General features: G+C 45.5%; 1 protein-coding gene across 1 annotated transcript in view; it reads right to left on the bottom strand.

Annotated features, from left to right (window-relative positions):
- Positions 1–271: 271 nt before the first annotated feature.
- The window catches only part of DRC1 (dynein regulatory complex subunit 1), a 742,360-nt gene continuing 725,335 nt past the window's right edge, over positions 272–17,296 (bottom strand). The window contains exon 17 of the mRNA XM_069605601.1: positions 272–458. Within this exon, the coding sequence (XP_069461702.1) occupies positions 396–458 (63 nt within the window). The 3' untranslated portion in view covers positions 272–395. The remainder of the gene's footprint in view (positions 459–17,296) is intronic.

Raw genomic sequence — 17,296 nt, 5'->3', positions numbered from 1 at the left:
TAATGATGATGGAACGCCCAGTGCAGTACAGCTGGAGGCTGTGCTCCACTGGCAGAAAGTCAGGACAGGAGTCTGAAACAAAAGCAAAAAGTTGGGTTGTTCCAAATATAGCAATACAATAGCAGTAAGTGGAGTTTTACCTAACAGGACGGCCTGTGTAATCCCAGGTTACCTACTCAGTGAAGGTGTAGTTAACTTGGCCACAAGAGAGCTGGTTTGGTCCGAAATCCTGATTTTCCTTTGATTGAAGAAATAACATGCTAGAATTGAACTCATTCAATAAATAGGTTTTATTTGTATACAATTCAAGCATACAAGGTTCAACGCCCATTTCACATTTCACAGGTTTTTAAATAGATAATGAGGAACTCTGGACAGTTAGTGGCAGCTGCACGTTAGGTTTCACAATAATCAATCTGAAGCACCTGGGAAGGAGGAACCTCTAATTCAGAATTGATCTGAAAAAAGAATAAAAGAAAAATGTTAATAGCTGAACAGTCATTTTCACGTCATTTGCATTTTGTTCTGGGAAGGTAAACAGTTGAAACCCAGGCCCCAAATCCTCCAAGTTACCTTTATCCAGTTCTGCATTTTAGGAAACAGCCCTTTGAATGCTGTATTTTAGCATTTCTCTTTCTAATTATAGACCTATAAGCTCCAGGACGGAGAGTGCTGTTGGATACAAATCAAGAACTGGAAATGGTCACCCTGATGTGATGGGACAGGTTAAAAACCATGAAGACATTGTTGGGGTATCAACAGATCATTGTTAGCAGTTCTCATGAAAAGTAGGCAGGTAGAAATGCGCACCTTAGAAAAATGATTGACATCATTTACTCACTGACCCCTGCACTGTCAACAGATGTACCCTTGCTTGCCAATGTGCATTGCTCCTTTAATGTTTTCTAATTTATTTACTATTTTTGTACCTATACATTTTGCTTAGCAGGTGGTCCATTCATTAGGTACTTTGACTATAAAAGATCATTTCTAATTAAAATACATTTTTCCAGAGTTCTTTCTTAGGTTTTGCATAATTTATGTTTTACCCAATGCTACTGAGCTTAGGTTCACTTATACATGGCCATAAAGCATCAGAGCATGGGATTCAAGGATGTTACACCCACACTGCACCAGTTGCAGGGCCAAGACTGTGGAATAGTCTTCCACTGAACCTAAGAAGAGCAAACTCCCTATCAATCTTTAGAACAGGTGTAAAGACCTATTTGTTTAAATAGGTGCTGTTCTCACGCGGTCTTCCGGTTAATTTCAATGGCATAAACATCATCGGCTGAATTTTTTCTTAGCTTACTATTCCATAACTGAATATCAAAATCAAATCAAAATCACCCTCACCTTCCAGACCAATACTATCTATCTGCTTATCATGCTTCTGTTACGCTCACCTGGTATCCACAGGGGCGCCACCCAGCCGGGTTACTCGCTGGTATACTTCTCAGCTTTGCCCTGATGTGGTCTGCGGGGAAGGTTCTGCCTGAAAATACAGAAGGACTGTGTTCAAGACTGACTGACTGGGGTAAGTATCCTCCCTCCACCGCCGAATGATTTCAGTCCCTCTGGTGCCCTCTCCTCACCTTGTGGTAGAATTAGGCGTGCTCTCCGTCCTGCCCTTCTTTTCAGGGGCGCGTTGTCTTTCATGGGAGAGTGCGGTCCAGTTACTTCACTGACGCCGGCCCGTTTGTTATTGTTCAGGTAGGTCTTATTGCTGTTCTTTAGTTTTGTTGCTATCCTGCATGCCTTTCTTTGTTTAAAATGTTTCTTTTTTCTCCCTTAGGTATGCACAGCTTCAGCGCGGCGAACTGGCTCGGTTGAGCCCCGCTGGTAAATGATGGTGCATTAAGAGCGCCATGATGCGGTAAGTAAGCGCTATGCGCAGCGCTGCAAAGTCTTGCATTTGCTAACCTGTGTTTTCCTTCCTTGTAGGTCGCGGTGTTCTTCAGCACGAGTGGAATGTACGGAGTGGTGCCAGCCAAGAGGTAACCAGTCAGGTAATCCTTTTGAGCAGTTCGTAATTTGTAAATGTCTCTACTGCTTTCTTTAATGTTGCCTCTATCTTCCTCTTTCAGGTCGTTCTGTCCGGGAGGCGTGCAGATTCGAGGAAGCTGTTCTCAGCAGCTGCAAGAGTGTAAAGATGAAGACTGCAGGTAAGATGCTACTGCTAATGATGATCCTTTTGTCTCCTTGCAGGTTCTGCTTCTCCGAGGTTCGAGGGAATAGCTGGACACGGTGAGCGTCACGGTGCAAGCTGCAAAGTAACACGAAGCGTGTTGTCTTGCTCGGGTGTGGTTTAAATAGCCCCAACAAAATAGTCCAGGTAAAGTAGTCCCTAGGCTACCACACCCAAAACACTAGACCGCATAACTTGGTTCTTAGGAACCAAGCTATGTGAATGCCTCCATGTTGGCTGACAATACAATAAAGTAGTTCCCAAGCACATTGCTTTTCATGGTGTATGAGCCTGGCACCATGGGCGCAGGACTGGCCCCATGAGGGCTTTTGAAGAGGATGCCAGGATCTAGAGGCCCGAGTCCTGACTCCACCTGGCCAATGGGTTTGCCAGAGGGGGTTTTGGGCGAGGGTCGTGACAGCTTCCCAACATTCTATTTCTTCTTCTGAGTCTTCTCTCGCTCCCTCGCTCTTGGGCGTTGGCATATCTCCACAAACCATTCCACAGCACATGATCTTCCCTTTCTCGGCTACCTTCTCCCCTTCACTCTCTCTCTCTCTCTCTCTCCCTCCTAAACATCATCTGGCCATTTCTCTCACCCCACAGCTATCTGCTCAAACCTCATTTAACCAACTTGTCTCCCTAAAGGGACTTCACACGCCCACTCTCTACTCACTTGCTCTCCAATAGAACTAATTTCAGGGTCTGGAACGCCCATTAGCCGTGCAATAACTGTCCTCTCTCTCAATGGCCACTATGATTCCGATACACTAAAGACTGTGATGGTTGTTAACAAATGAGGATTCTCAATTTCCACATTGCAACTCTGTCTTCTACACAGAAGTTGCTACCTTCCCCCACTGCTCACAACTAATGCAACTGGATGGTGGTGTTGGCCTAATGATTACTACAATGCAATACAATGCAAGGTACTTAATTGGCATTGCCTACTTAGACAAATGTTGTCAAAGTAAATACATGAGCTGTATAAATGTTAAGTTATCTTCAGTGGGAATATTTTTTTTTCTTTCTAAAAGTCAAAATTGTTATATGCACATGGACTTCCCTGGTCTTCTCTGGTGGCACGTAAAGACATATTTAGCTGTTCTCTCTGCTCATTCTGGTGGTTGTCTGAGGATTAATAGGAGCTGTTCTTGTTCAGTTTTACCTAAAAAATGCTTTCTTATTCTAGCAAAATGTGGTGAAATAAGTGCCTGGAAAGTCTTTGTATGCAGGACAGAGCCGGAGAAAGCATATCTCATTCTCTGGTTCTAAGTCACCTTGACAGCCTCTTGATTCAGATGTGTCGGCCAGCCTTTGTTTCCAGCTTGTTGTCACTCAGACTGTATTTGGTGTTCGCCTGTGCTTCTGGTTTTTAAAAACTAAAATTAGGTAATTTGAAAGTTTAAAGTTTGGCCTCAGTGATCTGCAGCTTTCGAGCTTGTTGTGCAATGCTAGTGCTGCTCTTCAGAACACTGTGTATTACTTCTTTAAGGCCTACCGGTCGTACTTTTAGACAATTTCCCCTCCCCTCTTTGATTTCCTATGCTGTCGAACTGTAGTTAACTGCTGCTAAATGAAGTTCTGTGACATTGAAAAGCTTATTTTGAGGTATTTACTGTGTGGTCTTGCAGTGCCTGTTACTGGAGGGTTGGAGTTACGCTCTTAAGATGGCACCAGAATTTAAAAACTTGCTTTGGAAATCTCCTTAGTTTTGCTTTGCACCCATGATTTAGGTACCTTCTAGGTACACAATGGGCCTCATTACACGGATGGCGCTAAGGGATTACCGGTACCGGTGCCGGTAATCCCTTAGCGCCATACTACGAGGTCCCTCAGCGGGTCCCGTCCTTAACGTGTGGCCAGACCACACGTTAAGGAAAGGACCCGCTGAAGGACTTCAGGGCAAATAACGGTACCGCTAATAGCGGTACCGTTATTTGCTCCTTCCCCATTCCCATTGAGCCCTATGGGGGCTCAAATGGGAATGGGGAAGGGCCTTGGTGAATGGGGAATTACCGCCCCTGCAACCTTGGAATGGGGGGTAATTCCCCCATTAACCAAGGTGGAATCGGTAAAGTTACCGCCGTCCGTGTAATGAGGCCCAATGTGTCTGTTTTCAGAGCTGGGGTGCAATATTTCTGTGGGAGATTTGCTTGATTCTGAATACTCTTTTCATAGTGTTGAACCCTACAAACACAGTCAAAATATGTTAGCATTCATTTTACTTGTGGATTGAAGTATGCTAGTTGTATCTTGGTGGCAGACAATGCTTTTTCTTACATCAGTAAACAAAGTCTAGAATGTGCTCAACATCTGTGTCATTAAGCAATAGTGGTCTTTCTTAGGTACACCTCTGAGGCCAAGGTCTTGCAGTATTCTCAGAGTAGGATAAGACAGTATCGAAGTCCCTCCTTGGTGGGGGCCAGTATGACCAGGTCATCTAAAAATAGCAGGCTTTTTATTTCGGAACCTTCCATTCTCAGACCTGTGTCCAGGGATGACTCTAGCAACGTAGGATGGCTAATGATACATAGATTGGAAAGAGTGGGACTGATGTGGCACCCTTGTCTCACTGCTCGTTCCTGTTTAAAGGTCCCAGGTAGCATATTGTTAATCTTTACCTTGCAGCTGATAGAGTTGCACATGGAGTTTACTAGGTCATATATCTTCAGCTATGCCAGCCTACAGGAATTTAAGTTTTAGCGCTGTATGCCAGACCAAATCAAACACTTTTCCGAAATATATAAAGCAAGCAAATATTTCCCTTCTTTTTTTTTGTTCTTTGCATATTTGCTCATCATTGACTGCAAGGTAACGGTATGGTCCATGGAAGGGCCCAGATAGTAGAATGATGGAGAATAGTTGCACGAGGGCTTCTTGAACCAGGTATGAGTTTTGCTTGAGCATCATATTTCAGCATTTTATGTGGCCCGCAGGATTTCATAGAATTGCCTTCACAGTGAGTCTGATACTCCTAGTCCTTGCTCTCCCTCATTCACAATTGGTTGGGAAAGCCTGAACTCTATGCAGGGTGGGTACAATCCTTTCCAAAAGAGGATGCTGTCACTTTAAGAGATTACCCTATGAAAGCCCGGCCCCGCCACAACCCGTGTGTCATCAATCCACAACTCTCAGTTCCACTGTTTTCTCTGCCAAGGATGTTGCAACATTGCATATGCTTAAAGAAGGATAGCTGGGAGGGAGTTGTGAAGGAGGGAGAGCAAGGTCTAGGAGTGCTGGAATCTTCAAGAAGGTAGTTTATCCGTGCTCCATCGCCCTGCTCTCACTCCTTCCCAACTGGTTGGGGAACCACATTGTAGAGATCTATGAATTGATAGAGGAGACAGCATATTCAGAGCTAGGTTTCAAGTAGAGGTTGCACTACACTTGCTGACGAAGAAGGCATCTCTTCTCGAAGATGCATCCAAAGATTAGTGCTTGAGAAAAGCATGAGGAGCGTCCCTGATGGCTGCCCCACTGAGATGTCTGTGAGGTGGACATGCTTCTTGAAGGCCACCCATGCTGCCTTAGTCGAATTAACACAAATCCTTTCAGGAATCTGAAGAACAAAAAGCTGGAAAGCTTTAGAGATGCAAGAGATTATCCACCTTGAAATGGGATGTTTAGCTTCCAGGTTCCTAGATGGAAAGAATGCTGTAAGTAAAAAAAACAAGATGTTAGATTTCCTGAAAGACTTAGTTCTCTCCAAGTGGAATTTTTAAAGTACTTGCAACGTTGAGATTTTCCAGAATCTCCTCTGCTGAGGACGTGTGAAGCCTTGGGTGGAAGACCGCCAAAACAATCTCCGGATTCAAGTGAAAATCCAATAGTACCTTAGGAACAAAAGGAGGCACAGGACCGTATTACAACTGTGCCGGTACGGAAACAATAGTGCCAGTAATCTTACCGACACTGTTGTTTCCGGACCGTCACAGTACAGGTCTGCCTGCTGGAGTGGCTGTGCCCAACAGGTCTGACCCTGCCAGGACAGCGGCCACGGTAGGCAGACCGTCACAGAAGCACCTGCACCGTTATTAACAGTGCCGGACTTGTAAATTTTACCGACGCCTGGCTTGCCAGTAACACCAGGGGGATTCCAACCCTGCCGGTACGGGAAATCAGGTGCCGGTAAAATGTTGTGCCCCATTCCCATAGAGTCACATACGACTCTAAGGGAGTGGGGACCACGGAAGTACCAGCACCTACCATAGCCACTATCCCCCGCAGGGTCAGACTTGCCGGGCACAGCGGCTCTGGCAGGCAGACTTGTAGTGTGCAGGGCCAGAAACAACGGTGCTGGTAAGTTTACAGGCACTGTTGTTTCCAGACCGGCATAGTTGTAATGAGGCCCCTTGCCTTATATGAGGGTCTTCCTATGAGAGAGCCTAAAGCTTGCTTACTGTTCTTGTAGAAGTAATGGCACTAAAAAAGGAAGCTGTCCACGTAATAGGGTCCAAGTCACAAGAGGCCCAAGGTTCAATTGGTTTATGCAGAATGGCCACCAAAACCACGTTGAGGTCCCATATAGGAACTGGTTCTCTGAGCAGAGGGTAAAGATGAAGACGTTGCATAAAATGTATTTTTACAATATCATTCTTCAGAGGGAAAGTTCCCTTTGGGGAATTAAGGTAAGCTGCAATGGCAGAAAGGTAATGTCTTTAGGACTGAAATTGGATTCTAGAATTTGCTATAGAGGTCTTATATGACAAAAGATTGTCCAATGAAGCCATAAGAGGAATAATCTCTTTAGATAAAGCTGAGTGGAAAAACATGAGCCACTTGCTTTTGTATTGCTTCCTTGTGGAGACCTTCCTTACTGCATACATGACAGAATACTATGTCCTCAGGAACCAGACAATCAAGTTCCGCTATGGAAGGCAAGGCTGAAGTACCACCCCTCCACTGTGGTATTAGGAGGTCTTCAGACTTGATGAGAAGCTGAAATAGTCCCTTGGAAAGCAGAAGGAAGTCTGATAACCACGTCTGCCAGGGCCAGTAAGGTATCACTAAATGCAGGCAGCAATGACGATCCTCCATGAAGGAGCGTAAAGTATGGCAAGGTAGAGCAAAGGGAGGCAACACAGAAAGACTCCTCCCCAACCAATCTAGAGTGAAGGCACTTCCTGTGGAATGAAGAACAACCCCTAAAGAGAGGCATACTCCCCGCACAGACAGCTGCCCTCCATCACAAACAAATCCTCCATTGGTAATCCCCATTTTCGGAAAAATGCAAAGATGTCAGACTTGTTCAACTCTCACTTGTGCTTGCCATGAAAGAGTCTGTTCAGGGAGTCAGATTCCACGTTCCTCTCCCCATCTTCATAGGATGTGACAGGGAAAGTGTGGTTCAGGAGGCACCACTCCCAAAGCTGGCAAGGTAGGAGGCATAGAAACAGGGATTTCGTTCCCCCTCTGCTTGTTCGTCTAGGACATAGCCATGGTGTTGTCTGTGAACAACTGTACCGCTTGACCCTGGATAAGAGGGAGGAATGACTAGAGGCTCAGAGAAATGGTCTTCAAATCCAAGAAATGTATGCAGAGAAGCCACTCCAGGGTACTTCCAAGCTGTGAGTTTGGTGAACAGGATTGTGCCCTGACCACTGTAAGAGGGAGAGGTCTGTCTGATACACCGCCATCGAGAAACCAGTTAGTGGAACCCACTACTCCTGATCAGGAGAACTGTTACTATTCACGAGGAAGCTAATGGACAACTGCCCCCTCATCTAAGTTTTCTCCAGGATCTTGCAAAAGGCCATCCAGGAATACCATTCCAATTCAGACTGAACATTTTGGACAACAGTCCTATCACTGAAACCATTTCTAGGATCTTACTCCACGCTATCCAGGATTAATAACCAAATGGGCATTGGCCCCAATGTATATAAATTACAGTCTTCTGACATGATTAATGCAAACTGTACATCCAAGTAGTTGATAATATTGGGATATACTTCGCAAATGCTAACTGTTATTAATCAAGGATGATAAACAGCCTAACATAGATTACCAACTGCATACTGTACAGTGAATATAACGTTTAGTTTTAATTCATACAATTTTCTGCACAATACTACTAACCCAAAATCATCAGTGACTCTGAAGAGGTTGTCATGTATTCGGTGTTTCTAATGTTGACAACTCACGCCAAATAGCCTTGACACATATATATCATCTTGTGACAGAATATTTCTTGGCCTTTGCATGGAACAACCCCAATCTATCTAAGAATTGTTCCTTTTTCATTATGTTGTGGAAATAGTCATCCTGAATATCCACAGATGTTAAACAGTCCCCTACTTGGAGGTCCTCCAAGATCTGAGTCAGAGTCATCATGGGCAAGGTAAGTGAAGGAAATCCTTAAGGTCTGAGAGGTCTAGAAGTGGCCTGACACCTCCCCCACCCACATTTTGTTCAACACTATGAAGTATCGAGAGTAGAAACCCATACCCCTTTTGTTTGTTCTCCGGGAACAAATTCCATGTGTCTGGGTAGAAGAACTTGAATCTTCAGTGTGAGCAGCAGAGAAGATTTTTGAGGCGACGATGGTGGTAAAGTTGGGATGTTTAAAAACATCCCCTTTTTGATGATTGAGAGTACCCAAGGATCTTGTGTGATGCTCAATTATACTTTTTAAAAGAAGGAAATCCACCCTCCCACTGGGGATGCATGGTGCCTGATTTGAAATGGAAGAAAATGCACCCCAATTCGGAGTGAAATCAACTTTGGAGTCCTGATTGCTGGCAGAGGACACTCTGCCTTTGATTTGTGCAGAATCTATTCTTCTTTTTGGAAAGACCAGAGGAAGTGGAGCGGGAAGACTTCACCTTTCTGCTGCTAGTCTTGTTTTAAACTCCTTGAAGGGATTGGAGAGTTGAAACTAAGATTTAGTGGGTGTAGAAACAGCGCTAGGAGATTTTGCGATTATAACAAGAGAACAACTCCTCCCACTGCTACTCCCCTCTCTTAATGCGGCGACCAACGCCTGTTCTGATCCCACCTCCCTAGCAGACATCTACAACCAAACGATGCTCACGGCCATTGACACCATAGCACCAATTAAAACCAGGAAGGCTAAACCACGAGCACATCTCAACTCATGGTTCACTCCACAGCTAAGAATCCTCCGCAAAGCCAAACGCTGCGCGGAAAACCGTTGGAAAAGCCACCCTTCTGATGAGCATAAAGACGGCTTCCTTCTCGCCTCCCTCACTTATAAAGACGCCATCATCACTGCTAAAAAAGAATCGCTTAATAATCGTATCATGCAAGCCGACTCTAATTCCAAGGAACTCTTTAGAGTCCTAAAAGAGCTCGAAACCCCAGTCTCCCCGCCAGACACTTGCACGAAAGACAGCAAATGGTGTGCTAACATTCAAGCAGCCCTTCTAAACAAAATCTCTACGCTCCAATCTAAAATAAATGAAAAACAGGACTGCCTGAGGCGGGACAACCGCTCATTCTCCCCCACTAGGCCCAACTTCTCCAACTCTGCCAACATCAAACCTTTCACCTTCGCACCGCTCACTGTCACCGAAGTAGAAAGCATCATCCTCAGGATGAAACCTTCCAACTGCCAAGGTGACCCGTGCCCAGCCCCCATCATTAAGGACTCCGCCCATGACCTAGCCCCATTCATTACAACCTTCATTAACTCATCCTTTGAAACAGGTATTGTCCCGGACAACCTTAAAGACGCCTGGGTGATCCCGCTACTAAAAAATCCGTCCCTTGACCCAAGCATACCCACGAACTTCCGACCCATCACTACAGTACCATTTCTGCTGAAGATACTGGACCGGGCAGCTTATCTGCAGATCCAAAACTACCTTGAATCTAACAATCTGTTAGGTCTACGACAATCCGGATTTCGGCCCAGACATGGGACCGAAACGGCTTTACTAGACCTAAAAACCCAGATCGAAGTCCTGAAGGACAAGGGCAAATTAGCAATGCTATTACTCCTCGACCTCTCCGCCGCATTTGATTTGGTTAACCACCAGATCCTTTGCAGGCACCTCCACTCTGCTGCCAACTTCTCTCCCTCCGCAGCGGCCTGGATCAAATCCTTCCTGAGCAACAGATCTATGAGGGTCTTTGCACCCTCCGCTGCCGCAGCTCCCTCCCCTATTCATTGCGGTGTTCCTCAGGGTTCTTGCGTGTCACCTACTCTTTACAATATCTTCACGAAACCACTCTTTGATGTGCTTGATTATCTGGGTGTCTCCTACACCAACTATGCGGACGACACCCAGATACTCATTCCCATTTCTGGTGATTATCTTGCTGACACCAAGGCCCTCAATGACGTCTACTTGGTCATCCAAGCCTGGATGGCCCAGCACCAGCTATGTCTGAATGACGATAAGACGGAGCTACTTATCCTGGGTACTTCACAACGCCTTAGCAAACTTGAGCCATCCTATCAGTCATTCATCATAGACGGCAACTCCATACAAGTCTCGAAAGACACCAAAACACTAGGCTTTTACCTAGATTCCACCTTATCCTTGTCAAGACAAACTAATGCAGTCAGGTCCACCTCCGCCTACACGTGCAAACTCATTTCAGCCTGTAGACCTTTCCTCACCACCCACAATAGCGTCACACTAGCGAGAACACTTATCATGGCAAAAATAGATTACTGCAGTGCTCTATATTTAGGCACTAGCCAAGAAAACCTATCCAAACTCCAAACCACCCAGAACAATGCAATTCGAGCAGCCCTGAACATCCCTCGTAACCACCACATCTCAGAAGCCAGAACTAGCCTTAAGTGGTTACCCGTGAAGCAGAGAATTTCCCTAAAAACGCTTGCCCTCACGCACAAATGCCTAGCCAACAAGGCTCCGATCTATCTCTGCAGTCGGCTTTCGCGCCACTCCACTGCCCGTCCACTAAGAACTGCCCAGACTAACTGCCTTACTATCCCCAGGTTTAAGCTCCAAAAAGCCGGAGGCACCAGCTTCCCTGTCCTAGCCTCCAAACTTTGGAATACCCTCCCCGCTGCCATCAGAGCTGAAGACTCCTTCAACACCTTCAAGAATAAAACCAAATCCTGGCTCTTTGACCAGCAATAGTTGTGTCAGACATTTGTCCTACTTACCCAGCCCGCCTGTTCCCTTACATGATTTCCGGGCTGCTACCCTCCCAACTACCTCAGGGATACTTCCTCTGCTGAGCCTAGGGATACTGTACCCTGTGTAATATTTGTAATTATTAAGTTTGTTTTTTGCTGTTTTGACACACTTTTATTGTAATTTATATCCCTGTATGTTCTTTTCTTGCAACCTTGTACAAATTGCGCCCTGATGCCCCTGGGCCTGTGGGTTTGCGCGTTATAAATAAACAAATACAAATACAAATAAATTCTGTTTTACAGGTTTGAAGAACATCATCTTTGGATGGAGAAAACAAAGGTTTCCCATCCAATGGGATATCCATCCCTTTACCTTGTATGAAGGGAAGAGGTCTTAATGTAGGCATGCCTACATTTAGAAACCAGGAAGTTAAAGGCTTTGGATGTAGTATCAGTGAGATCTTTATTGATCCATAACTCTTGTAACAAATGTTCTTTTCCCTCAGATCATCCCCTCCAACCTATACTCCTTTAACACCTACTCTTTCTTATGTCCCACTTCACTATCCCATCCTATGCTCTCCACTAGCCCACGCTGTGTTCCTATTGATTAATTCACACCACAACATTTTCAAATGCTTGATCCCATTGTCTGCTCTCACCTCTCCTCCCGCTTCAATTTCTCTCTATCAACTGGCATCTTCCCACCCTTCCTCTAGGGGACCATGGTCATACCCATCTTTAAATAAACCCTGCCGACCCCATTAATCCCTCCTTCTGCAGATCTATCTGTCTTCTGACCCACCACTCCAAAATCCTTGAGAGAGTGGTCTTTAATACCACATTATCAATTCCCTCAAGGTGATCCTTTCTAATCTGGGTTTCACAGCCAAAATCCCACAGAAACTGCTCACGCCCATGATTCCAACTTTCTTACCACTGGTCACTAGTCCCACCTCTTTTCCATCATGATTGTACTCTATTCTTTTGCCACCTTTGACACTGTGGATCTTCCCTGCTACCTTTAAACTCTCTATCATCCTAGACTTTAAAGATATTGTACTCAATTGGGGGACTGGTCAACTCTCAGACTGTATCTTTTCCATGTATGTGAACTCCAACGCCATGGGTAGCTGGCAAGGATCAGTCTTGAGCCCTCTCCTTTTCGCTCTTTTTTCCTCCTCGCTGGGTAAATTCACTTCCTTCTCCCCTGGCACCTATCAGCCCATGTCCAGGTGCCTCTCCACCATCCATTACTATATGGCACAGTACTGCCTGATGTTAACACTCAATCACCCAGGGCTAGCAAACGTGTGGTCCTCTTTGTTAGTGAACTTAAACTAAAACACTTAATTACTGACACTGACACTCCTGCCCGGATCAATCTTCTAAATATCAGGAAAATATGGTCACACCTCACCCATAACTCTGCAAAACTGTAATTTCCATGCTGCTCTTTAGCAAACGTGACTACAGCTTGAGTGCATCACACAATACTCATTTGCTCCCCTCAAAAACGTTCTCAACTTTGCCACACGCACCCTCTACAATTTACCTACACCCTCGCCCACATTGACCTACAGCCACCATGCGGAGTGGTTCTCAATGCAAAATCGCTCCCTCTTCAAATTTGTACTTCGTGTCTTTAAATCTATCCATTGCCTAGTCCCCCACTACCAGATCACCCACTTGGGCTTTCCTACTGTCAACTATCAACAGCCATTTTCTCCTCTGCCCTCTGTGGGATGTATTTACCCATGCATCCTAGCCCTACCTCAAAACTGTGCAGTACTGACATGAAAACATCATGATGGCCAGAGCTTCCCAGAAAATGCACAGGGAAATGCAGGAAGAATAGGCTGCCACCCATTTTTGCCGATGTTATGGGCACAGAAGGACACTGCCTAAAACCACCATTGGACTACCCGCACAGTAGTCTGAAACCATTGGGAATGGCAATGCTGATTGCCAAATGCAACCTAGAATTGTTGGGAATTCATTTCTTAAATCCCAAAAATGGGTGCAGTACCAGTACTCACCACTATCCAAAAGCCGGCGTTTTAAAACCACTCTGTGTCCCTGAAGGCAAGTCAAAATGCCTATTTTCAAACATTGCAATATGTGCAAAATATTTACTGAACACCAGCAGAACTGTGTAGAACCAATCTCTTAGTTTAAATTCATCTAATTCAATCTATTTAACCTAAGTAGAACTGCCTCCTAGCTGTCACCTGTCATTTCTAGTTGCAAGCTGCACTTGTCATTTTGAGCTTTTGAAATTTGCAAAAACCAAAAACGACCTCTAGTAAATCGGTCATATCTCCGCAACCGTTTGGGCTAGAGACTTGCAGTAACTTTCCTCTGATAGCTTAGAATCGTAGCTTTGAATCGCACCAAGAACCGCATTCCTACCCCTTATAGTTTTACCGCAATCGCGGAACACGCATCCGCAAATTTTACCGCGATTTGCAATTTCTTCACATGTAAAAACTGCTGCTGTTTGCTTTCCATTTGCCAGAAATTCGTTTGACCTGCTAACTATCCCTGCATCATTGCTAGTGGGAGCCTGGACTAATATTAACTAGATACCACTCACCCTGAACCTCTGAAAGGGAATTAAAAACATTTCCAGCATATTTCTCATCCATTGCTAGCACATATCAAAGCATTTGGGCCTGTGTTTTCAAAACTCCTATCTGTGTTTTAAACTTCTGTTGTCTAAGCTTGGGGGGGATTGAACTGATTACATTTGATTGCATTTCTGAGAACTGTGTGTTTCCTTCCATTTCCTTGCCTTGCATCAAGGGGGGGGGGGAATTGCCAGAGAAAAGTGATTACATTGTTTTGTTGAAATCATATTGAGTATTTCTATACTGCATTTCATTCATTCAACCTTGCATCCATTTGAACTCCATAAAGCATTTTGTACCACCTTCTTCTTTTGTTCCTATTTACCAGTGTGCTACCTTATCCATTTCATGTCAACTCATTAGTGATTATAAGAAGTGTGCTAGTGCCAGATTCTCCGTTGTTGATCTTTATCATATCAGATTAAGTGTGCTATTCCATTATTAATTTATTATAAGGTGTCATATATATATCTATTGTTTAAATTATCAAATAAACCTTTTAAACTTGCAAAACAGAACTACTTCTTGGCTCAGTGGGGTCAGGGGGATTCCAAGAGAGGGGTGTTATATAGGGGTAGTCATCCAGAACGCATGAACTGGACCTAAAGATATATCAATAAGGGTTTTCATTCAGTATTATAGACTAGGCGTTGACTTAGCTGTAGTGTTGAATTGAATCCTCTTACAAATTGGGGGCTCGAGCTGAGACGTTGGGTTAGATTTACCACTTGTGCAGCTTAATACAGTGTGCTAACTGACGGGATACATACATCCGGTCGGATCACCACGCTGCATTACGCTGTGAAGCATTCCTCAAAAGGGACACTCCAAGAAAAGTTCTGTTCTGCAAAAATAAAATACAAACTTCTGTAAGTCAGGACAGAGACCAATCTCTAGAATGACGACCTTAGTAGACATGAAAATAGCCAGAGAGCACCTCTTGCATAAGCTATTTGTGAGAGGTGAATGGACCGAACAGGGCCAGGATGTGTGGTTGCAGGCCATCACACAACAGGTCACTGAAACAGGGTCAGATATATATAGAGATCAGGGTCCCTTACATGTGGCCCTGAGTGAACTATATATGGCTCCTAAAGCCAAAGAGGAACACAATAAGATTGCCAGGATAGCAGCATACCTGTACCTATATATGGGAGACATGCAGGATAGATGTGCTGAAAGCCAAAATCTGGCAAATAGGCAACAGATGGCATTACAGAAGGCCCAATCTGATCTGGACTCTTCTGAGCAGAGGCTGCAGAGGAGCCAGGAGGCAGAAAATGATAGTAGGCAATATATCATTAAAATAAAAGAGGATATGGGCATCCTACAACAGGAAAAGACAGACCAGGATACCCGATTTCTGGCCCTGCAGAAGGAGCACCAAGACAGTTTGGACTCCTTACTGCAGAACCAGAAAAAGCTGGAGCAACAGATCAATTTCAACAGGGCATGCACAGAGCAGGTAGCCACCCTGCAAATCCAACTAGACAGAGAGAAAGAGGAGAGCAACAAACTAATTTTGAAAGACCTGGATACCCAGGCAGAGTTTGATCAGGAGCGCCAGAAAGCCGGCGCCTTCCAAAGGCAAAGGGACGACCTGGCGGCGCAGATGCAGGCTCTTAGTCAGGAAAGAGACGCCTTAGGCCAGGAAGTCTGCCATTTAAAAAGAAAAATGGAAGAAAATCACCTGGCCCTCCAGGGGCTGGGTGATCTCCAAAAAGAAAACCAGAACTTGGTAGAGCACACCAGAAGGGTGGAAGATGCTCTAGCAAGAAAGGAGCAGGCCAATAGGGACATTGCCCAGGAGGTAAACCTCCTGCAGCAAAGACTGGCCCAGTTCTCCAGGACCAACCAGGAAGCACAGAGGGAGAATGAGGCCCTCTGTCAACACAATGATAGGCTCCAGCAACAGGTAGCGATGCAGGAGAAACTGATAGAGTCGAGTAAGGCCTTAACAGAGGAACTGAAGGCACAAATGCAGGCTCTTGCATTGCAACAGGGAGCAGGGGCGGATAGAGATGAGGTTCGCTGGGAAATGGAAACTCCGGAGCATAACCTCAGGAGCCCTAGTACCAGAGGCCCTCATACCTCTCAGTCCCTGGACTCTGCCACCCCCATGTCCCCTGGTGCACATGAGCACAGGGCCACAGGGATGGCAGATTACTATCCAGCTAAAAGTATGGGGCTCATAGGCCAGTACCACTCAGGAATGGAGGGGTGGGCATCCGGGTATGGGCACCCAAGTACAGTACAGTTCAATGGGGAACCCCAGGAGAGTAGGCCCATTAAGGGCATCCTGAAAACCTCTGCCCAGTTAGGTCAGTGGAGGGGGTACCCATCAAATCCTGGCAGCAAGGAGGAATCTGAAGACTCCTCTGAACTGCGCAGGACACAGGAGACCAGGTCCCCACATTCTGCCAGCCATTCTCAGGCTCGCAGAATTCGGGAAAACCTGGAAGAACAGATGGGAACCTCTGGGAGCAGTGCCTCTGAGTCCGAGGAAGAATGGACAAGGGTTACCCGAACCAAAAAGGCCAATAAGGCAAAAAGGGCCTTGCTTAAGGACCCCTTAAAGCAGATTAAGGCAATCAGGAGCGTCATCACGCCTTACCATAAGAACGCTAAGTATTCTGTTTGGGAGCACTTAGAGTTGTTTGAACAAATGATGGAGACTTTCCATTTGAAGGACAGCCAAAGCTGCATTCAATATGTAAAGTGGACCTTCTCCCCGGAATACTCCAGTTTCTTTGCGGGGCTGGAGGACCAAAATCATTTAAGATGGTCCACCTATAAGGCGGCCATCCTGAAACATTTTTCTGTTCACAGAAATCCTCAAGAGGCTCGCAAGGCAGCCTACAATTTGCAATGTGGGGAGGATCAGGCCCCACAAGAATTTGTGCAGGAGTTAAAGCGTGCTTTTGCACAGACCACAAGAAGGGTGCGCACAGATAGTAGAGAGTTTATAAATACGTTTTTCCATGCCTTGCCCAAATATATCATGACCCAGCTTGTGAGGGATTTTCATGAGAAAAGATCTTTAGACTGGGTCATTGAACAGGCTACCCGGATCTATGAGGTGCAGAAGCCCATAGAAAATAAAAGCAATGCCCAGAAAAACCCCAAAGCCAACACCTCCCCTGCTGCTGCCAAGGTGGCAGAGGTAAAGGTCACCCCCGTTTTAGATTTGGAGATGGGGGGGCCTAAAAACCTACCTGCACCTAATAATGCTAGGCCCAGAAGGTCCTCGGGCCAGTCACAGACAGGGAGCCAGGGAGGCAGCCCCACAAATGGGGTCCCTCGCTCTCCTGATTATGTAAGTCCCCGTTACAAGGGAAACAGACCCATCCTGGGTTATGTGTGGACTCCTCCAGCCCAAGGGGGGGGATCCAGCCAAGC

The sequence above is a fragment of the Ambystoma mexicanum genome, chromosome 4p (genome assembly GCF_040938575.1).
Source record: "Ambystoma mexicanum isolate Mex_15411 chromosome 4p, UKY_AmexF1_1, whole genome shotgun sequence".
Classification (NCBI taxonomy): domain Eukaryota; kingdom Metazoa; phylum Chordata; class Amphibia; order Caudata; family Ambystomatidae; genus Ambystoma; species Ambystoma mexicanum.
This window is presented reverse-complemented; position numbering and strand designations above follow the sequence as displayed.